The sequence below is a fragment of the Ahaetulla prasina genome, chromosome 3 (assembly GCF_028640845.1).
Source record: "Ahaetulla prasina isolate Xishuangbanna chromosome 3, ASM2864084v1, whole genome shotgun sequence".
NCBI lineage: Eukaryota > Metazoa > Chordata > Lepidosauria > Squamata > Colubridae > Ahaetulla > Ahaetulla prasina.
The window spans coordinates 145095122-145121821 of record NC_080541.1 but is presented as its reverse complement, the minus strand read 5'-3'; the positions used below and the strand labels follow the sequence as shown (position 1 = coordinate 145121821).

Sequence of the window (26700 nt, the reverse complement as noted above, 5' to 3'; positions counted from 1 at the left end):
CTTCTTTCCTTCCCACTTCCTGATTCTTCTTTCCAGCTGTTCTTCGTTGTGCTTGTTGCTTCTCTCCCCAGATCAATTTTCTGATGTTGCCATTATTCATCTATCTGCCTCCTGTCGCTGCACACAGTCAAGAGCCTTCGTAGAAGCTTTTTGAACAGTGGCTATTGTATAATTCCTGATCAAGCAGTAGGACCAGTCGAATGGGCCATGTGGCGCAAACATGCACAATTTAAGCCTGTTAGATATTCTCCTTTTTATGAGTTTTCTTCAGCATTTACTATTTCTGTGTTGGAGTTGGGGAGCATTTGAGTATGAAAATATTTCCCCTTTTGTGGAAAATGTAATTCTTTTTGTATAACAATTAGCTCTTGATGCTGAATTTCATTATTACCCGGAATGGTAGATTTCAGTGCTTTGTTTTATGTGTCGTGGCTTTCAGTTGTAGGGATTTAGCACCCACCTCCCTCCTAAAAGAATGAAATATTTTAGAAAATATTTAAAAAGGCAGAATATATTTCCCTGGATGAGAAATGGAGAAACATGTTTTAAAGACAAAGCAACTTCCTGCCACCCCCCACCTTTGTCAATGGGCCATTAAAGCCTCAACCAAGCTCACTCATTTCCCCCCACCTTTGTCAATGGGTCAGAGGTAGAAACTCATTCTCCCCACCTTTGTCAATGGGCCATCATCTGCAACATAATAGAACCCATCTAGCAACAGAAATTCACCACATGGCAAGGTTCAGGCAAGCTTGAGGGTCAACCTACAATGTTAACTAAGACCCCTAGACCACCTGGGAGTTTGACAGCCAATCAGGATACTCTTCCTGTGCCCCAGAAAGTTCAAAGCTCAGAAAAAGCATAAAGCCAGGGAGCACAAAGGATCTCAGCCCCTTTTCTGTTCAGAATCTCAAGCCATGTGATCCTGGCCACCATTAAACCATCTTTCCAAGCAGTCTCCATGTTTCCAGTGTCTTTGTCCCCACTTGGAACTGAACCCAGATGGATATTTCTTCCAACACAGTGTTCCATGCACCCTGACTAAAAACCAGGTAATAACACTGTTGTTTAGATCACTAGAATATTATTTGGTTACTGAAAAAATATTGAGAATTTGTTTATAGAAAGGACTTAATCCCTGGAATTTACAGAGAAAATTCATCAAGATAGAGCAGAATAAAACTTGTCTGTAAGACTTTACAAAATCTATGCTGGCCAGAGACAAATAAATTGTGTCAAAAGGATCAGTGATCTGACTTAACTCAGAGAGTTCTTTAATTGGCTCATTGGAACTTTAGTTGCCTCCAGATATGTTGCAAGCCTTCAGTGCATAATCTGTGTGGTATGCATTATCATCCCCTTTATTGTGTGTGTGTGTGTGTGTGTGTGTGTGTGTGTGTGTGTGTGTGTGTGTGTATGTTCTAAGTGTTTATATGTTCATTCTAGTCTTAAAATACCTTATACTGAACATCCTTTTAAATGCCATACCTAAAATGGTTGGAATGGAATGGAATGGAATAGAAAATAGAAAAATAGAAATTGAAGAGTTGGAAGGGATCTTGGGCATCTTCTAGTCCAACCCCCTGCTCAGGAAGGAAGCCATATACCATTTCAGACAAATGGTTGTCCGGTCTCTTCTTAAAAACCCCTAGTCCTTCTTTTCAACAAACTAGACATACCCAATTCCAGCATCCGTTCTTTATATGTTTTAGCCTCCGGTCCCCTAATCATCTTTGTTGCTCTTCTCTGCACTCTTTCTAGATTCTCAACATCTTTTTTACATTGTGGCGACCAAAACTGGATGCAGCATTCCAAGTGTGGTCTTACCAAGGCATTATAAAGTGGTATTAATGCTTCACGTGATCTTGATTATATCCCTCTGTTAATGCAGCCTAGAACTGTGTTGGCTTTTTTGGCAGCTGCAGCATACTGCTGGATCATACTTAAGTTATTGTTCACTAGGACTCCAAGTTCCCTCTCACAGTTATTACTATTGAGCGAGGTACCACATATGCATTTGGTTTTTCTTGCCTAAACCTCACTTTTTTCACAACTGAATTTTATTTTGTTAGATAGCGCCCAATGTTCAAGTTTACTGTATAGTTTGTTTCAAGACATTGTTTCCTTTTTCAGTGTTGCAAAACAGGACTGAGAGTTTACAACCTCAAATAAATAAATGTCACAGATATCAACTTTACAAAGATTGGCATTCCCCAGACACATTTTGTTATCAAGTGCTATTCTTTTCACCTTATGTATACATTAGATGAAAGGAGTTTTCATTGCATCTGAAATAACACAGCCTGTGGGCCCTTCTCACGTATTTTCTTTGAGATACCTAAAGTGCAGACATGTATTTTAATGACTAGATTATTAATCATATTAGACTTCTTAACCTTCTCTAGATAGTGTTTGTTTTACTGTCTGCAGGCAACCAAATTGTTCCTAACATGAAAATACAAAAAATTTACTGTTGCATCTGTTTTGTAAGAGTTAGATCTGTTCTGTTAGATCAAACCTCCCCCACGTATGCTGAGTTGGGAAGCCATATTTTTATTAAAGTTTGTTTGTAATATGAAAACAGCAATGAATAAAAGCCTTACACTATTTTATTCAGACACTGGGACTTTGTTTTTAATTATGACACAAGCTCTAGGGAAGCCCACTGAAGGAATGAGCAAATTATCATGAATAGTTGTAATGCTCCCCACAGAATACTGGATTTAGTTTCTCCCACAAAAATACGTGAGCAATCCAAGAAGATACTAAAATATTGATTAAGTGCTTTCTTTAACTGCTGTTGTCGCTGGGAGAGCATAAAAGAAGTCATATTCAGAGAAGGGAAAAATTGATTTGAAATTCATAAGATTACCTGGCTCTGTTATATTTTTTTATTCAAATAATATGCTTGGCCTTTTCTTATCCCTTTTCTTAAATGTTTAGTGTTACACGACTGCTGCCAGTCTGTTTCATACCCATTCTCTAGATTTGTAGCCTTCACCATTAAATATATAAACATAGTTGTGGGATTGCATGCCTCTAGCAAGTTGAACATTCATCTAATGCTGAAAATCCTTAGCCAAGATTTTTGATAACAAAGAAGGAACTATGGATGCTGCATCTTTCTCTGAAACAGCAGCTACTAATGTTAATAGTCCAGAAATAATTATGGTAGCAGTATAGACTTTTAGTGAGCAGTTTATTCTGTATCAAGGGATAACTAAAAATGTCAGAACTGTAGATTGAGTCTTTTTTTAAAAAACGTCAGAAATTTAGAGGGGACATAATTTGGCATATCATCATTGGAATTTCTATAGATGTTGATATAACATTTGGATGTGTGTATCAAATTGGTCAGTATGACATACATACTTTCTTCCAAATCTACTTCTGGTTACCTAAACTTTTATTTTCTCATTGTCAATTTAAGCAATTTAATGGGGAGCCAGAGAGCTGAAGGTTGTCATCCATCAATTCAGAGATGTATCGGTAAATTCTATTCTCTATTCTGCCCACTCCTGTTTAGGATTCAATCAGCAAGCACACCTTTCAATGTTATTTGAGCAAAAAAGGCACTGGGATAATTAAGAATTTAGTTGCACTTAGTTCCCATTGTAATAAATGTGAAAAAAATAGTCTTGATTTATTTAACTTAGAACCGCATTGATCCAAGCAAGAACTAGATTATAAAGAATTTAGTTTAGAGCCAGCTCATTTCAACTTATAGCAGTATTTTAAATCTGCTCTGAACAAAGTGATTTGTGGATTGCACACTTAGAACCAAAATGTTGTAGTCTACTAAATCTGTTAGAAACATGAAGTCTTCTCTTGCATAATACAACTGAGTACTTGTTCAAACTTTTCTACAATTATGTTTTACTGAATTGAGGGTCTCTCATCCACCCTCCCCTCCAATGGTTCATAAGAATTGTTCATAAAGAGGCCACTGTGACTTTCTCTCTCCAGCACTGACATTTAATAAGTATTAACCACAGCTACAATCTGAAACTTACTTCACTTAATGAACATACCATCAAAGCACCAAAGTACTCTGGATGCGGAAAGGTCATATAAATTAACTCCTGGAAAGAAGTTGTATGATCATTTTGTTTAAACTTTTACATCATTTATAATGAAAGGAAATGTACAAAGGTTATATCGTTCACTATACACAATTATTTTATATGCCAAAATTAACAAAAACTCTGGTTTAAGAATTTAATACCATCTCATTAATTTCTCTTCCTCCCCCCCGAGCTGCAACATTTCCCTATGAAAAAAACATTGACAATCACATGATTTTCTGAACTTCTTGTCTGCTTTCTGTTTTTCAGCTGGTTAGTTCAGATTTCTGATTTGTTTGTCTTTCAGTATGGAACATGCCTCTCTCACAGTTCACATCCAGTAAAACAAAAAAACGTAATAAAATTTAACAAAGGTTAATGTTGTCCACAAACCCCTCTACCTATCCCTGCCAAATAGTATGTGCTTCATTAGACCTTGCCAGGCATCACCTGTCCTCTCCTTGAATACAATCCCAGAAAGCAGAAATCTAATTGCTAGAGCAGCATTGGAAAACTTTGACTAGCTCTCCACCTTCCCCCAAATCCCTGGTCAATTAGTATAAGATGGTCCATGTGAAGAACAATATGTTCACAGGTTGGGAAACTACTAATAAGGTTGGAAGGAAGAGTCAAATGTGGAATGAGCCTTGAACCCTTGTGCAGTTGCAAGAGGCATCACACACACACACACACACACACACACACACACACACACACACACACACACACCCCACCGCAAAATGTTATCTGGTTGTTTCCAGAGGAAAGCAGTCAATCAATCTGTGGAAGTTCTTTAATATAGGTAGACACTGTCCCCACTATAAGAAAGATCTTATGGATCACATTGTTTCTCAGAGATAATTTCAATTCCCACATCCTGGTGATATTCTGAGAGGATTTGCAGAGCCAACTGTTCTATCCTGTGGCTAGAGTTGAACAGTGTTGGTTATTCTGCAACATTATGTCTTCCCATCCATCCAACATGTATGTTTTCTGTTGTTTGCATTGTTGGTCTTTTTATAATTTGTAAGTCATCCAAAGTTGTCTAAATAAATTTAAATAAATAAACAATATGTCCCATAGAAGGGTAAAACAATTCATGAGAGGAAGACGCTTGAAGAGAAAACACATAAATTGTCCAGGATACATCTGAGTGGCAAACATCAAGACAATTTTCTCATTGTGTATGTCCTATTCATTAATAATTCTGCAGCTTTACTATTTAATTTGGGAAAATGTAGAAATTATTTGGTATAAACATGAGAGAATTATTATAGTAGAAACTCTGATCACGACCATAATTCATTCCATAACTTTGGTTGCAAACTGATTTGGTCATGACCTGAACCTAATTTTGAAAATTTGGCATTTATAAAAAAATGGCGCGGAAGGGGAAATTGGCCACGAAAAAAAATGTGAATTTTTTGGTCAGAAACTGATTTGGTCATGGTCAGAAGCGTTCATGAACAGAGGTTCTACTGTATAGAGAATTATATAAACGAAGATAATTGTTCTCTATTTTATTTCATTACTGGTTTCATTACAAGCAGTGTGGTTGAAAGCTATGCCGGGGGCTTGGTCCAATAGAATAAGTGACAGATAAAAATTGGGCTCTCTAACAGGATAGCTCTTTAAAATGGAATCAATACAGGGGTGAAATCCAGCAGGTTCTGACAGGTTCTGGGGAACCGGTAGCAGAAATTTTGAGCAGTTCGGAGAATTGGTAGTGAAAATTTTGAATAGTTCACAGAACTGGCAAATAACACCTCTAGCTGGCTGCAGAGTGGGGTGGGAATGGGGATTTTGCAATATCCTTCCCCTGCCATGCCCACCAAACCATGCAAACAGAATCAGTAGAGAAAAATTTTGGATTTCACCCCTGAATCAATACATACATGTGTACGTATGTATGTACGTACATATGGGCATACATACATAGGTATATACATAGATACAATTTTGTGCCATATTTGTTTTATCTGTCCTACTTATAACTGAAATTTAGCACAAATTTTTATGATTGCCACCATTGTCTGTATTATAGTTACTATAAGATAAAGGTTCCCCTCGCACATACATGCTAGTCGTTGCCAACTCTAGGGGGCGGTGCTCATCTCCGTTTCAAAGCCGAAGAGTCAGCGCTGTCCAAAGACGTCTCTGTGGTCATGTGGCCGGCATGACTCAATGCCAAAGTCACACGGATACCCACCAAGGGGGTCCCTATCTTTTCTACTTGCATTTTTACGTGCTTTCGAAACTGCTAGGTTGGCAGAAGCTGGGACAAGTAACGGGAGCTCACCCCATTACATGGTAGCACTAGGGATTCGAACCGCTGAGCTGCCGACCTTTCAATCAACAAGCTCAACGTCCTAGCCCCTGAGCCACCGCGTCCCTTCATAGTTACTATATTAATTTATATTTATATATTTTATTTATGTCCACCTTTTATCTTTATTAATAATTATAGGTCTATGTATTTTATAGCTACGGCCTAAAGGCCATAATAAGGGAAAGAGTCTTGGCTCACAACTCACAAGCTGTCTGGTATGAGGTCACCACCTCAGGTTAATTTAAGCAGCAAGGACTGCTCAGCACGGCCAGAGCATGGACTGAGCAGGAGCCTAAGGGAGGCAGGCAGGTAGTCCTTTTCTGGCCTTGCAACTGAAGGTGACCTCCTCTGGATTGGTCCCAGCTAGACACCTGCTGGGAGTGATCCTAGAATCTCCTTAGCACAGAGGAGCACTTCCTTCTTCCCTCCCAAAAAGGTTAAATTAATATTTATTCAGTGTTAAGCCACACATGATCCATGATTGCTAACTTTATTTTTTTTTAAATCAGCATCTAAGTTAATAATAAGTAAGCGCAAAGTACATCCAGAGAAGAATTTTTTAAAAAGAGGGTGAGATGAAAAAGGGGTCTATCTAAATCTTTTCTTTTTCTATGGGGTCCTTGGTGCTCTCTGAGCGTGGCTGTTTTCAGTGCCAGAAGGGAGTGAGTGTCAGTGTTGGTCAGAGACGTTCAGTGGTGGGTTTCAACATTTTTTACTACCGGTTCGGTGGGCATGGCTTGGTGGGCATGGCAGCGGAAGGATACTGTAAAATCTCCATTCTCACCTCACTCCAGGGGAAGGTTACTGCAAAATCCCCATTTCCTCCCAATCAGCTGGGACTCAGGAGGCAGAGAATAGATGGGGTTGGGGCCAGTCAGAATTTTTACTACCGGTTCTCCAAACTACTCAAAATATCCGCTACCGGTTCTCCAGAACTGGTCGGAACCTGCTGAAACCCACCTCTGGAGTGGTTCCTTTATTAGGTTGTTGGTGGTTGCTTGATTGGACTATCAATTATTACATGGTTTTAATCTTTCTTTTTCTTTCTCTTTCCACCTCTTCCTTTTCTTTCATTACAGTTTCAAATTTCCCCTTAAAAGAAACAGTTTTAAAATGTTTACAAAATATTGATTACAATTATAAGTTATCAAGTGACTAGAAAATTTATATCATAACCTGTAAATAAGTGTGTATGTAATCAGTTTGGTGTAGTGGTTAAAGCATCAGGCTGCAACGTAGGAAATTGTGAATTTGAGGTAAGTCTAAGAAAATAAGCTATTCTAAGCAGTCCTACCATAGGCATAAAGCAATTTGGGTGATCTTGTGCCAGTCATATGTGTCTAGCCGTTTCTGAAAACACTGCCAAGGAAATTGCGTAGCAATTTTACTTGCCCGCAGTAAGTTAAAGGATGTTTGTGACATACTATTAGTTTCTATATTTTAACCAAGAAATATGTAAACATTTTACCATGTCACTATTACATGCTTTTGCAATTTCTTCATACACTTGCATTGTGGCATACAAATTTGCACTTAGTTTGAGAAAAGCTGTACAAAACATTTTTTTCTGCATTCTGCCTGTCAGAAATTAAAGGAACCATTGGTTGTAAGGGTAATTCTCATTTAGTGACCACAAATGGGACTGACAAGTTGGTCGTTAAGCAAAGCAATCACTAAGTAAAAATCCTGTGACTGCGACTATGCTTACAGTTTTACTTCAGCTTTCCTTTGCTTTACAATATCAGAAGGATACAACTCCAAACAGCCAGATAAACACAAATGGCCATGAAGGTTTCCAGAACTTAACTTCTGAGGAAGCTGGGAAAATCTCATATCCCTTTTTTCTTACTTCCCATTCTTCGGAATGTTCATCCTAGCACTGGGATGATTAGGAAGGAGAGAATAAACAGTTTTTATTTACATTCATTGGTGTGGAAGGGATTATAAAAGAGTAAGCAGGCACACAATCAGGAATACGCATTGAAAGGAGTGTGCTAGGCCCAAAAAGAGGTGAACAAAAGCCTTTCTGTGAAACTCATTAGAGTTTTGTCAATTTCAAGCAGCAGCTGTGAGCCTTAATTAAGGTCACAGGACAAAGTTTGTTAGTTTGCCTTAGCATTTTGAGGGACCAGAAAAGCAGCTCAGGAAAAGATAGTTTGCTTAAACCATCTATTCATGGGGAAGAGAGGGAAAGTAAAAAATAAATCAGCTACAGGACAGTGTGTGCTACCTGTGATGGCAAACATGTAACTCAGAGAGAGAAGGTGCAAAGGATTGGTTGCAAATTTATTTTTCATCTTTGTCAACTGAGAACAGTCACTGAGGCAGCGCTAAAGAAGGACTACCTATACTTGCTGGAAATATCTTTGCAAAGTGCCTGATTGAGAGTATATGTTAGTTGGAGTTTTATTTATAGCCACTTGGTGTTAGAGAGACATGTTTATCAGGAACCCAGGTGTGAAATTCAAAATGGTGAATAGTTTTTTTTGTGGTTTTCTTGTTTTTTTTTTTTTGGCCTGCTTTATCTTTGTCTTGAAAAACTAGATCGGCCAAATAGGATGGTAAACTAGATTGTGGGGTTCCTGCAGCATGGAAATAGTTTAGCAATATATAATACTGGGAGTGATTTAGAGATAATCTAAGCCAGTTAGATTGTGATTGGTTCAATACCCCCCCCCTTTTTTTTTAATGACATACTGTCTTCCCCCAATCTCATTAAACATTTATTTTTAAATATGTCTCATAAGGTGAGAACAGAGATAAGGAATTGTTTTCACCTTATTAGTTTGGCATTTATTACCCATTTATTGATGGTTTTAAAAATGTTTACAAAATATTGATTACAATTATAAGTTATCAAGTGACTAGAAAATTTATATCATAACCTGTAAATAAGTGTGTATGTAATCAGTTTGGTGTAGTGGTTAAAGCATCAGGCTACAACGTAGGAAATTGTGAATTTGAGGTAAGTCTAAGAAAATAAGCTATTCTAAGCAGTCCTACCATAGGCATAAAGCAATTTGGGTGATCTTGTGCCAGTCATATCTCTCAAAGTAGAAGGAAGTGTCTAGCCGTTTCTGAAAACACTGCCAAGGAAATTGTGACATACTATTAGTTTCTATATTTTAACCCAAGAAATATGTAAACATTTTACCATGTCACTATTACATGCTTTTGCAATTTCTTCATACACTTGCATTGTGGCATACAAATTTGCACTTAGTTTGAGAAAAGCTGTACAAAACATTTTTTTCTGCATTCTGCCTGTCAGAAATTAAAGGAACCATTGGTTGTAAGGGTAATTCTCATTTAGTGACCACAAATGGGACTGACAAGTTGGTCGTTAAGCAAAGCAATCACTAAGTAAAAATCCTGTGACTGCGACTATGCTTACAGTTTTACTTCAGCTTTCCTTTGCTTTACAATATCAGAAGGATACAACTCCAAACAGCCAGATAAACACAAATGGCCATGAAGGTTTCCAGAACTTAACTTCTGAGGAAGCTGGGAAAATCTCATATCCCTTTTTTCTTACTTCCCATTCTTCGGAATGTTCATCCTAGCACTGGGATGATTAGGAAGGAGAGAATAAACAGTTTTTATTTACATTCATTGGTGTGGAAGGGATTATAAAAGAGTAAGCAGGCACACAATCAGGAATACGCATTGAAAGGAGTGTGCTAGGCCCAAAAGAAGGTGAACAAAAGCCTTTCTGTGAAACTCATTAGAGTTTTGTCAATTTCAAGCAGCAGCTGTGAGCCTTAATTAAGGTCACAGAACAAAGTTTGTTAGTTTGCCTTAGCATTTTGAGGGACCTGTTGCATTGCCCAGAAAAGCAGCTCAGGAAAAGATAGTTTGCTTAAACTTTCATGGGGAAGAGAGGGAAAGGAAAAAATAAATTAGCTACAGGACAGTGTGTGCTAACTATGATGGCAAACATGTAACTCAGAGAGAGAAGGTGCAAAGGATTGGTTGCAAATTTATTTTTCATCTTTGTCAACTGAGAACAGTCACTGAGGCAGCGCTAAAGAAGGACTACCTATACTTGCTGGAAATATCTTTGCAAAGTGCCTGATTGAGAGTATATGTTAGTTGGAGTTTTATTTATAGCCACTTGGTGTTAGAGAGACATGTTTATCAGGAACCCAGGTGTGAAATTCAAAATGGCGAATAGTTTTTTTGGTGGTTTTCTTTTTTTTGCCTGCTTTATCTTTGTCTTGAAAAACTAGATCGGCCAAATAGGATGGTAAACTAGATTTTGGGGTTCCTGCAGCATGGAAATAGTTTAGCAATATATAATACTGGGAGTGATTTAGAGATAATCTAAGCCAGTTAGATTGTGATTGGTTCAATAACCCCCCCTCTTTTTTTAATGACATACTGTCTTCCCCCAATCTCATTAAACATTTATTTTTAAATATGTCTCATAAGGTGAGAACAGAGATAAGAAATTGTTTTCACCTTATTAGTTTGGCATTTATTACCCATTTATTGATGGTTTTAAAAAATGTTAAAGTTGTTTGACTGAAAATGTTGGAGACGTTCTCAGTATAAAATACAGTAACTAAGTGTGCTTGATTGGGTCTTGTTTTAAAGTAATCTGCTTTGGTGAGACATTTAGTCCCTTGTGTGGATACTTCCAGCCTTTCTCAGTCATTCCAATAAAGGTAGAACTGACCTGAAAAACCCTAAGAATAAAATCATTGATTTTCACATTATTAAGAAGCTCACCCACAGAATATCTCATGGGAATTTTCAACCTGTCATGACTGAAGACTATGTGGAAGACTAATACCATTTTTTTGTGGCTTTTTATAAAAAATAGGACTGGTAGTTCTATTTAGATGAACATTTATTTTTCCAAAAACAGATTTAATTGATCTTACCAATAAAATCCAATTATAAACTCAGAAATATTTTTTTAAATCGTATGTTCTTTGAGGAATTGATTTGGTGTGTTTGTCAAGTGGCCATTAAAGCATTTTATCATATCTAAAATAACAAACTATGGGGGAAGTCTATAGTTTATGTATATCAATACATTTATAGCACTAATTGATGTTATAGCATATTTGGTAGGACAATGTTACAATAAATTGATCATCAATTGTGTTGTAAATGTTGTACCTTGATGAACGTATCTTTTCTTTTATGTACACTGAGAGCATATGCACCAAGACAAATTCCTTGTGTGTCCAATCACACTTGGCCAATAAAATTCTATTCTATTCTAAAATTCTATTCTATTCTAAAGTTACAATCAAATGTTTTCTAAACAATTTGGGCCTATGATTTATACTGTTACATGTGTTTTTAATTTTTCATAAACTGTGATGTGGGCCATGTCATTGTCATTAGCAATCTAGTTAGGTGTGGGATGGATTACACAATATAATATATAGCTGGCTCAACAATCATAATCAATGGGTCTACATCAAATTCTAAATTTAATGCAGAATATCAAGTGACAGGTTCCCTTCCTGGACTTAGCACACTATTTTCATTAATGATTTATAGAATGCTTATTAAATCTGGAGATGATGCAAAATTGTATTTATTTCTAGAAGACAGAAATAAAATTCAGAACAATCTTGATACTTTACAGAAATGAGCAGCAAAGAAAAGAATTAAAATTAACAGAAATAAATGTGAAGTTCTTTGGTTATCAAATACACAGGTATAGGATGAGGGATACCCAGCTTGGTAACAGTACTTACAATAGGAATCTTGTAGTAGTAGTAGTCAAATGGAAACTGAATTTGAACCGAAAATGTGATGTGAAGGCAATTTTAAGCTGTATCAATAGCAGTATAATTTCTAAACATGCAAAAAAAAATCATACTATTTCATCAGATTACCCTTTGAATATTGAAACTAGTCCCGGACACAACTCTGTAAGGAAGATTCATAGAAAAGCAACAAATATTAGGGCTTTAGAAAACAAAGCTGTATGAAGAGGGACTAAAGGTAGCTTGGTATGTTTAGCTTTGACAATAGACAGGTGAGGGGGGATACAATAGCACTCTTCAAATAGCTTGAAAGAATGTCATATCGAAAAATATTAGGATCTGGTTTATCTTTTCCTTATTTATTTATTTATTTATTTAATCATATTTATGTACCGCCCTATCTCCCGAGGGACTCAGGGCAGTTAACAGCCACGTAAAATATACATAAATACAAGTTAAAACCCCAATTAAAAAACTTATTAAATACAGCCGAATATTAAAACCCCAATAGAATAATAAAAACCCCATTAAAACCAAATTTAAAAATTTAAATCCTAGTCCAGTCCTGCGCAAATAAAAAGATGTGTCTTAAGCTCGCGGCGAAAGGTTCGAAGGTCAGGAAGTTGGCGAAGTCCTGGGGGAAGTTCGTTCCAGAGGGCGGGAGCCCCCACAGAAAAGGCCCTTCCCCTGGGCGTCGCCAGCCGGCACTGCCTGGCTGACGGCACCCTGAGGAGTCCCTCCCTGTGAGAGCGCAAAATATCAGAGGCAAGGCACAAAATATCAGAGTTAAACTACAAGAAGGGTGATTCCTACTGAATGTTGAAAATAAACTGAAAGAGCCCTGGGATAGCAGAACAAATCAACCAAAGGAGGTGTTGGATTCCCTTCATTTGAGGTGTTCAGGAAGTGAGACAGCTGCCTTGGATGCTTTAATTTGAGTATCTCCACTAAGCAAAGGATCTGTGGCAATAAAATACTGACTTTGATATAGAGAGAGGTATATTCTGTAAAGCTAAAGAAGGCAGTCCTTCTATTAGCACAGTGCCAGGATTAAAAATAACTAAATAAAAAACATACCATTTGAAATCTTCTGTTCTGTAAGTATCCAAAGCTATTGTTTCATGATATTAAAGGTATTATTGGAAGATCTAAACTGTTTGCAGTAAGTCTGCCTTTTGCAGTTGGCTGATGATGATTTTGTCAATTCAAGTGATACTCCACTTATTTTGGGATTGCACCCCAAGCACCTATTACTATTGGTACTATCTTTGCTTTTTTGCCACAGTCATTCTATTTCTATTTGCTGGTCTTTGTATTTTCTTATCTTTTCTAGTTCTTTCTCTTCTATTCTGCTGTCTCCAGGTACTCCCACGTTCATTATCCAGACTTTGTTTTCTTTCCTATTGATAACTGCTAAATCTGGGGTGTTATGTGGCAGGTGCTTTGTCCCAGAATTATTTTGCATCTTCTTTTTCTTCTATATTCGATATTCTTTTTCTAGAATAGTCTATTCTATTTATCTGTAATCCCACCAATTCTTACTTGCAGACAAGTATAATTTCTCGCAAATGTTATTATTGTTGTTGTTGCTGTTGTTGTTATTTCAGTGGGAGGAGACACTAACAAATGCTGTATTTTTCTAAATATATTACAGTATGTTTATCTTTAAAGATTGCCAAAAAAAATTATCTGAAAATTATACTGATTTGTAGTATCAGGATATAAAGACAAAATGTAACAGAAAAGGTTCTAAACACCATCATTTTCACAGTTATTATGGAAATGTCATCAGTGCCTATTAAGTGCTGCACATTAATTAGTATGTTTTCTCTATATATGAATGTATATATTTGTATATTCATTTCTACTCATTTATTTCATAATATATAGTCCAAATAGAAAAACAAGTAAAAATTACCAGACATTTACATACAATATGAAGGAAGTTCCTTTATTTTCTGCTATGGTAGCACTTGGCAGATTCAGGAATAAATAATCATTTGTAGTGAGGGTATGCCTTATCAAACATATGCAGATCAGCACTAATTAATGCTAATTAACGTTTCCTGTCTATCTAGTTGGAAAAACGTCCAAATGTTATGAAATCAGTTAGTATGCCTATTACCCTAATTGTTTTATGTGGGATGGATCTTAATTAAAATATGTAAATTGATCTTAATTGCCATATACTAATGGGGGTTCATGTTATCGCTCCAGAAGTGACAAGATTGTGAGTAGGGATACTTAACCAAATACCTCTATGAAATCCTTAACCAAATGGCCTTTACCTAAAATTGTTTTTATTTTAAACCTGTAAATTTACATACTTCTATAAATGATTTTCAGTTTAGGTGATGTTTCAAAACAAGACAATAATGTTAATGATTATTTACAAATTTAAAACTGAAATATCCTTTAAACCTTCCTAATTTTTGAATGAAATGAAATGATCATACAACATTTTTATTCAAAAAGCAACATTATATTTTCTATTTAGACATAATATACAGTTTCTTAAAAAACGTAAAGGGCTGAAATTTGCCTAAAGGGAGTGTCTATTGTCTAAAAATCCTGCCTCTCACTTTTAATGTAGTCTATATTTAGTGAATGGTACAAGTTGTCTGCCACCAAACTGAATGTTTGCATTTGAGTTTATCTACTGAGGGAATTCTGCCTGAATGTATTTATTTATTTATTCACTCATAGTTAGTAATCATGACTGAAACTAAAATAACATATAAAATCAGATTCAAATATAGTAAGATCATTAAAAACACCATGGAGACACATATATGAAGTAAACAAAGATTTATTTGTTTATTTATTTGTTTGTTTATTATGCCATTCATCTCCCCTCCAAGGTGATTCTGGACGATTTACAGATTATAAAACAAGTAAATCGCAGATCGGCTGTAGGGTGTGTAGGGACCAGCCATTGATAATGGGTAGTCTGAGATAAGGGGAGTCTCCATGCGGCCGAGATTGCACTGCAACCCAAATGTTACGCCCCTCTAAATGTCTTCAGAAATACTGGCCCCCATGTTAATCAACTTCCTGACCTCCGGGCCTTTCGCCGCGAGCTGAAGACGTATTTATTCTTTCGAGCAGGACTGGCATAACATGGGCTTTAAATTGGATTTTAAATGGGGTTTTATAATATTATCATGTCTTTTATAGTTTTAATTTGGGCAATGTTGAATAAGTTTTTTAAATGGGTTTTATTGTCTATTGTATTGTATTTTTATCTGGCTGTTAACCGCCCTGAGTCCTTCGGGAGAAGGGCGGTATAAAAATTAAAATATTATTATTATTATTATTATTATTATTATTATTATTATTATTATTATTATTATTATTATTATTATTATTATTATTATTATTATTATTAATGGAATAGGCCATGCTGTGTTTTCTCTGAGTGGTCCCCACCGCAGTTGAGAAAACTAGTAAAAGATAGTTGAAAGATTAAAATAATACAGAGTTAAAATATTATTAAGAACTATTCTAAAACTGAACTAAGAGAGCTAAGAGCTCGACAGGATGGGATGAGGTCTTGTTATTCCATCACCCACCTCCAGAGAACCTCTGGCAAAGCCAGGTTTTGATATTCTTCTGGAAGGCCAAAAGAGAGGAGAAAGTTCTCACCTCCAATGGAAGAATGTTGCATAGGAATGGGGCCACAGCAAAAAAGATTCATCTCCTTGACCCCACCTATTTCAATTTTTTAGTAGATGGGATCTGTAGCAGCCCTCTCCTGTGGGCATGAGTGGGAGGGGCTTGTCACATCAGGGAGAGATAGCGCTTTAAATAACCTTGACCCATGCCATGTAGGGTTTCAAAAGTAACAACCAACACCTCAATGAAGTCAAGCAAAACAAAAACAAATATTTAAAATGAAATTAAAATAATAAAATAAAAGACTTCTTCATGTTGTCATCACAATTTAGGTTACTGTCAGCTTTCTTAGTAACCAATAAGAACTTAGTAACTCTCTTTGTAGTAGCAGGGTTCCTATCCAAGAATAGAAAATAAACCATTACCTCTTCCTGAAAACTTGATCTTTACTAGGAGATAGTATGGGTAACACATGCTTGTTGATTTGTGTAATCAACATACTAATTGAATATTAGTAGTAGTAGTAGTAGTAGAATGATAGTAGTTATCATTCATAAAAATAATAAAAGAACCCAGTATAAAATACAGAAAGTCTTCCTCTAATGACCCTAATTGGGACTGGAATTTCCATTGATGGTGGAGCACAAAGTAGCAGGGGTAGCAAAGAGTGCAGAGTGACTGATATAGTTGGAACACAGCATGGCAAGCTTGGCAGGAAAGTGAGAGAGAGCAGCAGGTATGGCCAGAACACGTCAGGCCTAAGCCCAAAGATGGCACAGTGAGATCCAATTGAGTCCATTTCTTTATGGGATCTTCCAGTTTAATCTTGAAAAAGTGAAGGTATAAGCTTCTAACCTAATAGATACGTAATAGATGGGAGATTCTAAGGTGAGCCTATCCTGCAACTTCTCCTCCCCCTACCATCCAGTACAGGATTACACAGTCTCTAGTCTTGGGCCCGCTCTGGAATGTGCTGCCTCCTCCCTGGGAAACCTCAGTGCTACTGCCAACTACTTCCCTCTACCCCATCTTCAGCTGTACATAGAGGTGGAGTTCTTGCCTCACAATCAGGAGGTTGTGAGTTCAATCCTAGGTAGAGGCGGTTGTAGGGTCTCCTGCTTGGGCAGGGGGTTAGACTAGATGACCTGCAAGGTCCCTTCTAACTCTGTTATCTGTTAATTCTATTACCGGGCAATAGTGTGCAAGGCAACCAAAAGGCTATAGGTACAAGGGGAGAAAGGTGAGGGGGAGGAAGTTGAAGCTCCCCTGTGGTCATAAATGTTGGAGGTCTGCCAAATGCCCAATTTTGATCATGTGACCACGAGGACAGTGAAGCAGCCATAAGTTTGAGACCAGGCACAAATATCATTTGTTCAGTGCCATCATGATTTGGCTTGCTGAACAAATGATCGTTAAGCAAGGACTACCTGTATGCATCTCTAGAGGGCAAAGTTTCAGAATTAAGAAGTAGAAATATTTCTTCTTTTCTCAATTTGAATTGCTAATTTTTATTTTTTACTTTTTTCACAGGACATTGTAACAAATGTTTCTCCAAGGATAATACGTGGAACTACCACAGGTCCCATGTATGGTCCAGGTCAAGGTTCCTTCTTGAACATTGAGCTCATAAGTGAGAAAACAGCAGCTTATTGGTGCAGGAGTATTACTGAATTGAAGTCAGACTTCCCTGACAAAGTAAGTCAGAATGAACTGCTAAGAAATTCACGTGTCAAGTAGAGATGATCAATACATTTTTTTTCAGAAAATTGGAAGTCGCTTAAAAAACAATTGCCACCATGGGGTATATATATTCATTCACTTTTCTGATAATCAGGCCTTTCAGTTTTTTCTCTTTTTAAAAACCTGAAAATATGTTTGACCAGACGTAAAGGGGGATAAAGAAAATGTTTATATACTGTGAGAAACAAAGCATCTGCTCAAATTACTCTGACAGTAGCACAGATCTGCCCCTTTTTCTAGCTTTTGTTTACAAATGCAATGCTTATCATGAGGTAAATACTTATACATGTACTGTACTTCAGTGTAGCCATTAAATTCATTTCAAAACTCTATTTATTAGAGATAAATTGTTGTCTCTAAAGAAGGGTAGTCTTTTTGCTCTGTATTATAAAATGCTGGGGGCAAATAGAGTGTCAACTTGCAGAAATAGTTTTAACCAAATGCCCATTTTTGGTGCCTTCCTTTGAGAAAGTCCATAGTACCAGTTATGGTATACTATATTCAGCAACAACAAAATGTTTTTTTTAAAGCCTCACTGAGTGAAAACAATGAATGAAGAACGACATTTTGGCAGAAACAAAAAGAAAGCAGAGTTAAAAATACAAGAGAATTATTAGCTAATGATTACAGTAAAGTAAATTATTGCATTATTGTAAATATTTAAAAGAAGAAAATATAATTGCTTTTGCATTATAATGCAGCAGTTTAAAGGCTGAGTTCAAAAATTAATATGTTAGGAATTAAAGCCTTTGTTACTGTTAAAATAGTTGACAGCTCTTTTGGTTTTACTCTGGAATCAAAGGGATTTGTATTAACATTATTCAAATTTTAGTTACATTATGTTTCAGTTTCAGAGAACCATGACAGAAATTGAACTGCATAACAGTAAATAATCAAAATAAATGATCAATTTATTTTCTGCAGGGGTTGAATCCTGATTTAATTTCATTCTGTGTTTTAAATAGCCGATTTTTTCTTTTCTTCTCCTACATAAATATTTACATGGATATTACAAGGTTTACATGGATAAAGCATTGAAAAAAGGCAGTTTCAATGTAATTACATATATGGTTCCTTCAGGATGTGTTTGTTTTGTTTTTGCAGTGTTGAATGATTTGCATGTAAGCATTCATAAGATATTGCAAAAGGGGGAAAACCGTCTGATTACTAATATAAAAAATCACTTACATGTGTTTCATAGTTCCCATCACCAATCTCTTTCCACTTATGACTGTATGACTATAACTTGTTGCTGGCAATCCTTATGATTTATATTGATATATTGACCATCAATTGTGTTGTAAATGTTGTACCTTGATGAACGTATCTTTTCTTTTATGTACACTGAGAGCATATGCACCAAGACAAATTCCTTGTGTGTCCAATCACACTTGGCCAATAAAAATTCTATTCTATTCTATTCTATTCTAAACGGGTGAAGTACTATGCAGAAATATTTTTTATTATGGGGCAAATCTCAATATATTATATTGTTTTGATATAATGATACTTGCATCGTACTAAAATTATTGAAATTATTAACTAATAGTATTAGAAATAAAGAAAATAAAAATAAATATCAGTATTAATTACCGTTTAGGATATTGATATTACAAACATAAAATTATTTGACACCATATAAAACGGTACATAATACAAGAAAAAGAAACTGCTGCAGTTTGTACAATGAAGGTTTTTATCTTGAATTAGTTACTTAGTGTTAACGTTTCCATTGTATATTGCAGGGATGTCAAACTTGCACCATCACAACATTGTCACGTGACGTAGGCTGTCTTTTTCCCACTTCACTGAACCAGGCGTGGGTGTGGCCAGCACATGATGCATCAGGCCCACCGGCCAAGAGTTTGATATCCCTGGTATATTTTATACATGCCCACACAAAGATTTAATAAAAGGGAAAATAATATAAAATAGGCAAGATCAATTTAGCAAGGATTTTGACCCGTGTAGTCATTTTGGAATTATGATTTTTTTTCCCCCAAGTATTCATGAATTTTTCCTAACAGAATGAAAAAAAATTGAATTGGTTGTCAGTGATATCCATGGACAGTCAATGCAAGTGAAAATCGGACTGACAAAAGACGTGTTGCAATATCTCAATGGAAGCCACTTCCTAAGTGTGTCACAATAGCATTCATATAAAAAGGCAGATCTTGACAAAAGGAGAAAAATCTTGCAGATGTCATAAGAGAAAACTAAACTGATTCATTTAGTTAGCCTCTTCGGCCATTCTAGTCAAATGGTTATGTAACATGGGATGCCGATGCTGAATTATTTTTCTTAAGAAAAAAACCTATTATATATGGGAATCAGGTAGATTATGGCGTTGTCTCCAGCTTGGGAATCATTATACTTTTTAAATTTGACTAATGGGAATGAGTAACCCTTTTAAAAAAAGTTACTGTTAGATTTGCTCATCCCACATGCTTAAGGGGAAACATTCTCTCTTAATGAAAAAAAAAATCAGAGGAATTCATATCAGGGCAGATTGAACCAAAGAAGCAATTAAGAAAGAGAATGGAGGAAGGAACCTCTTGTGCCTAAATGCCTGAGATACATTTTATAGACAAAACCAAGAGATAAATGACACTTTAAAAGACTTATTAATTTGTTTTCACATAAAACTGCAAGAACTATAGATCAGGAGTTTTCCCATCATATCCTAATGTAGCTTTCAGGTAAATATGGCAGCACTGAATGACTGAAAGTGAATGTAAAATTTCCATGGATGTATATAAGCACCTTGTGACTATAATTCAGTACTTGAAAGTATATTTCATGGCATAGTTAGAGCATTTGATAACTTAAACCATCTTAGAAATAGGAATTTTCTTAGCCAAACACTTCTCTGACTAAAATGCTGTACATTAATGCTATTTGACAACTAAATACTTTGACTATTGTTTCAGGAAATATACTTATCAACTGTAAAAAAAATATATAGTTGTTCAAATAATCTTGTTCTAAACAAATCAACTAGCCCATACTACAAGAACTACTTTTTTAAGCAGACATAGATTTGCTGTTGGTTACAGTTACAGGTATTTGAGGCTAGCATGATATTTAGTCTCCATATAAATCAGAATATGATTCTTCAATTTTTGTTTTTCTTCATTTTTTTCTAATTTAGTTCCTGCCTCAGAAAATATGCCAACATGCGTTTAAAATAGGTTTTTGGAAAAAATGCATTCAGTAATATAAACATTTAAATAAGATGTGCATTTTTTGCAGATGCAATATAACTTAGATTGTACGTTACATGTATGAAAACAGAACTTTGCAATTGGGAGTGAGTGTGTGCACAGTCACAAAAAAACAAATGAACCAGTATATGTTTAGATTCCTGAAGTTATGCTATTATAAATTAGAAATATTACATACTACTTTTCTGAAGTTTACTTTATAGGAACAAGCCAGTTTATGACTCGATTATGATTATTTGGATGATATACTACATGTTATAGATCGGAAGCATTATGTTTTAACCTCTTAGAAAGAGACCATTCTTTCTCATAGTGCACAAACTGCTAGAGGAAAACATAAAACACGCCATAATTTTTTTTCTCAGAAAATAATATATATGTGCGTTAAGGTCTTGAGAGAAAGAAAAGATGGGAATTGGTTCAAGAATTCCATTCCACAAAGTTCCAGTGGGTTTACCTCAAGCTTCAGGACTGCAGTCTTCTGAGTATTCTGTTTACGTTCAAAGATCTTTTTTATAAAAAGAACAGTAAGGCATATTGGAGATTTGTATTTTCAGTGTAAAGTACTATTTACTTAGAGCACAAGACATTGGTCCTGTTGGATGGGAACACATTTCACAGTTTTATGACAACTATAAGCACATCTTGAAACACATCGCCTCAAGGTGTAAAAAAGGAGAAAATTAGAACCATTTCTGAAACATTCTACCAGGCTTCTTCCAGAAAATGAATTGAGAGCTTCTTTTGATTATTGGGAAAAACAAATCCTTAATGGCTAGAAATAGCTTGAGTACTCACATCACAAGGTCTTAATAATTAGGCTAATGCCTGTGCTGAAAAATCCTATATGAAGGAATACAAGAAGAGCTGCTTCTAAGAGAGAAACTGTACTACATTACAGCTCAGCATTTTTTTTCTCCTGAAATGATTGCATTACCTATTATGTAAAAATGGTGGATGTGTCTGTGGTCTTTTGTGCATCTGTGTCCTGAGAACATGAATACATTTCCATCCAATTGATTTTGCTAAAAATAACAACAACAGCAATTTTATTTTCATACAGACTTCCATTCTGCTTATTGTTTTCTTATTCATGACTGTTCTGAAGTAAGCCCAATCGAGTTCAGTGGGATCCATATAGCTTTAATTATATGGATATAAGATTACATCCTAAGAGATCATTCTGAACATTAACAGCACAATGAAATGCACATTTGCTCTGAAATAGTCCATTTCATCCTTGAGACTTTCTCCTAAATAAATGAGTATGCAGTTTCACTCTGTAAAAAAAAAAAATGGAACATTCATTCCCCTAAAATATAAGCAATATAAACTTTTAATGAATTAAAATGACTCAGTTCAGCAAAACTCTCTTTACATAGCGATTTCATTTCATTTTAAAACAACAACGACAACCTAGGTACATTTATTTTTTTTATTTCCAAGAAATCAAAGGTTTAAATTGAGGTTAACAACTCATGGTTTGTACCTTAAGTGATCAAATGTTCGTAGCCCATCTTTAATCCAAAATAAATTTCCTGTCCCTCAGCTCTCACTGGTTTATAGAAAATTTAACTAAAGAATTAGTGTTATGTAGAGTTAAAAAGAAAAAAAAACGTAAGTGCTGTTAGTGCTAAAGTAAAGGTTTGTTCACTTAACAATAATGGGAGAAAAACAAAATAATGTTTTAGTTCTTTGTGGCTGTTTTAGGATTAGCTAGAATTGGTGATAATTCTGGTTTACTAGAATTATTAATAATCCTGGTTTATGGTTTTCAAATTAATTTTCTATATATCCTGCTTGATCATCCTTATTTGGCTCCTTTCCAAGAAGGAAGTTCTTCTTGGAGGGGAGCCATTATAATGCCAGTCCCTAAGCAGACAGTAGTGTTATCTCTTAATGATTATAGACCAGTAGCTTTAACATCTGTTGTCATGAAGTGTTTTGAGAGACTGGTGTTGAACTATATTAAGGCTAGTCTTCCATCTACTTTAGACCCATACCAATTTGCATATAGGTGTAATAGATCAACTGAAGATGCTATGTCTATTGTTGTCCATACTGTCTTGAATCATTTGGAACAACAGGGAACATATTTAAGGTTGTTATTTGTGGATTATAGCTCTGCCTTTAACACCATTCTGCCCAACAAGTTGTTTCTTAAAACGACCAAGTTGGGTATAAATCAGAGGATTTGTTTGTATATAAAGGATTTTCTGACAGATAGGCCAGTCAGTAAAGATGGGATCTCACCATTCCTCTATTCTGAGACTAGCACAGGAGCCCCCCCAGGGTTGTGTGCTAAACCACTTCCTTTATTCCTTGTATACACATGACTGCACTCCATTGTATAACACCAACGCAATTATTAAATTTGTGGATGACATGACAGTGGTGGGGCTCATTAATAAGAGCAATGCATCTGCTTATAGAGAGGAAGTACAAGGGCTGATATTGTGGTGTAAAGAAAATAATCTTATACTTAATACCAGAAAAACTAAAGAACTTATAATTGACTTCAGGAGGAAGAGAGATGTATATTTACCATTGTACATAAATGGTGAGGAGGTGGAGAGGGTTGGTAGTTTTAAATTTCTGGGCATATATAATTCGAAGGACCTCTCATGGACTATGAATGCTGACATGCTTGTGAAGAAGGCACAGAAGAGGCTGTACTTCCTGAGAATGCTCAGGAAGATAAATCTATCTCAGCATCTACTTCTGTCCTACTGTCGCAGCACCATTGAGAGTGTCCTGACATACAGCATTCTTGCATGGTATGGGAGCAGCTCTGCAGTGGACATAAAAGCTCTACAGAGAATTATTAAAACTGCCCAGAATATCATTGGGCTCCAGCTACCAGCCCTGGTTGACATCTTCGCATCTCGCTGTTTGAGGAAGTTGCGCAACATTCTCAGAGACTCTTCTCATTCTGCTTACAATCTTTTTGAACTGTTGCCTTCTGGCAGAAGATACAGAACAATTAAAACTTGTTTTCTGAATATTTTTTATCCCAGATCTATAATTGCACTCAACAATGAACTAAAGGGCCACCATCAGTGAGTTGTTGGACAGCATTACTTGGTCTGCTGTGTGGATGCTTGGGTGGTTTAGGAGTGAGGAATTTTTGGTGGGGTTAGAGTTAGGTTAGGGTTTGGTGTCTGGGGATTGTCATGTGCGTTGGGCTTGGTCTCTGAGTGTTACGTGAATTTTGTTATATGGGTATAAGGTGTATATATGTACAATGACAATAAACTTTACAATACAACACAATACAATACAATACTTAAACTAATAATAGACTAATAAGGAAGCAGAATATTTTATTTATAATCCATTGAGAAAACCTGGTTTGTTGCTGTCCTAACAAATCAGAGTTTGAAACCTTAATGTAAATTCTTTTTCATTTCTAGTTTGTTAGAAAATGATAAATCAGGAGTTAACTTTCAGCATTAGGAGAATGGCTACTTGTTTTGGTTAATTCTGCTATACAAAGGATGAAATTAAGATGAATAATCATGATAAACAGAACCTATAGAAAATACTTTTCCATAGAAGGTAGCAACTTCTTGAATTTCATCTTTGTCATTTCTATTCTTTTCAGTTCACATGAAAAATCATAATCATTATCAGGTCCATTTGGAAGAGCCAAGCACAAACATTTAGGTAATATGTGGAAGCACATAGCTTGTGATTCCTAAATCAGATGTTATGTATGTATGTATGTATGTATGTGTGTGTGTGTGTGTGTGTGTGTGTGTATTAGTGGTGGATCGCTACCGGTTTGCCCCGGTTCGGGCGAACCAGTAGCAGCGGCGGCAGGAGGCTCTGTCCACCCACCCGGACATCATCAAATACACTCTGCACATGCACAGAAGTGGTACGCACATGCACAAGTGAACCGATAGCAAAGGTAAGTGAAACCCACCACTGGTATGTATGTATGTATGTATGTATGTATGTATTCCTTCACAAAAATATTTATTCTAATTAATAGGGCAAGAAAATAACTTAAATAAAATGTCATCGGGGTTTTTTATGTTCAGCAGAATGTTTGATATAATCAGCAATATATAGTACAGCAATGGTTTGAATGTGTTAGGCTATTTTTCTAGACTTATTTTAGTAAAATAATAGAACTTGCATCCAGACTTTTAAATTGGATCCAGGTTATCTATGGACTGTTCCCTCTTCTTTTCTGCTAGCTCTGGAGTGACACTGTGACACAGTAACAGTTAAAAGTGTACTGATTTCTTTAAGTTAAGTCCAAAGAGTCACGTAAAATAGAAATGGCAGAATTAGTGGTGCTCTAGAATTTGCTCAATTTAAACGAAATGTATACCTTTTAAGCAATGTAGAAATAAGTTCATGGTTTACCTGTTCTTGCTTAAATTAAATCAAATACTTCTGTTATAACAATACCAGTTAGTCTTATATACCGCTTTACAGTGCTTTTACAGCTCTCTCTAAGCAGTTTTCAGAGTCAGAATATTGCCCCCAACAATATTCTCATTTTACCCATCTCAGGTCCTCATTTTACCCATCTTGGGAGGATGGAAGTCTGAGTCAACCTGACTCAGGTTGAGTTATATTTAATGTTTATAGTTGTCTCAAAAAGACACATATTTGGATTCAAACATAACAGCTGAAAGTTAAATTCAGTTGAATAACAAAACATTAACTCTCTTTTTTAATACTTAAGAAAACCATGGTTATGGGCTATGGTAACACTTTCCCTAATATCCTTAGTGCATATAAGGCATGCAATTTTAATTTCATGAAATAGAAATTGCTTTAAATGTTTATGTTTTATAGCAAAATGTCATTTTAGGATTTTATACTTAAAGCTATTAAACATTTCCTTGAGTCTCAAGTCTTATCATAAAATCTCTTTTTTTAATGACAGATGTATTAAATAAAACCAGTCCGCTCATATTCTTATATCTCACCAACTCTGTCTGAGGGTATAGTTTATTGAAGACATAAGCGGTGGCCTGATAAGATAGCAGCTTCTCCAAAACATATTTTTTCCTTTACAGAAGAATTTCACGGACTCACAAGGGAAGTCATAAAAGTAGTTCAATGGTTAGGTCTCCCTACAAATTGGATAGGGTATAAGGAATATAACAATATTGATGAAATTATGGGGCTCTGTATTATATTTTTATGAGATTATGACCTTGATTATATATGGTAAACTTTTTTGTTTTATTAATGCTTAGATTTAAATAGGTAAGGATTTATTCACATAGTTTCTTGATCCAAAATTTACTAATTGAAAAAGAAGGGTAGTGTTTAAAGGAAGGATTTTAATTTGTTCAGCCTCTCCTGGTAGGAATGGAGAAATGGAGAAAACCAATCAGTGTAGATCTGGGATGTCAAACTCAAGGCCCATGGGCCAAATCCAGCCCATGGGGGTCTTATATCTGGCCCGCAGGGCTGCCCTGGGAACAGCAAAGGACTGGCCCGTGGTGCCTCTGCCTGAGAAAATGGAGCTCAGGAGCGCTGCGTGTGGTCCTCTTGAGCTCTGTTTTTGCTGGCAGCACACTCAGGCCACCACAAACACCCCAACATGAGTGACTTCTTTTCTGTGTTCCTATTTTAGACTATGAAACTGTTTTCCTCCTAGAGTGTTGTATATGCTATATGTTACGAAATGCAATAGAAGGCAAAAAAGCACACCTGCAAGAATAAAGAACAGATGTGCTGTGGCAATGTCACCACTACTCTAGCAAATTATAATTATATAGCATTTTTGTACATGTGCTCATACCAAGTTTAGGCACCTGCATGCTTGCTTGATCCTGATAAGCCAGGATTCAGAAGAATTCCACTTTATCGTGACATAAGGTAGCCTACTGGGAATGACACCATATATTCACTTAGATAGCATCAAGATCATGGAAAGTGATAGTACTGGTTTAGAGTACACTAGTGAGACCACACTTAGAATACTGCATCTAGTTCTGGTTGCCATGATTCAAAAAAGATGCTGAGGT

At 35.9% G+C, this 26700-nt stretch overlaps 1 protein-coding gene across 2 annotated transcripts in view; it reads left to right on the top strand.

Moving 5' to 3' along the window:
• The window catches only part of DPYD (dihydropyrimidine dehydrogenase), a 684632-nt gene that overhangs the window by 404723 nt on the left and 253209 nt on the right, over positions 1–26700 (top strand). For both annotated transcript variants that reach the window (XM_058176033.1, XM_058176032.1), the window contains one exon: positions 17268–17432. In XM_058176033.1, the coding sequence (XP_058032016.1) occupies positions 17268–17432 (165 nt within the window). The remainder of the gene's footprint in view (positions 1–17267; positions 17433–26700) is intronic.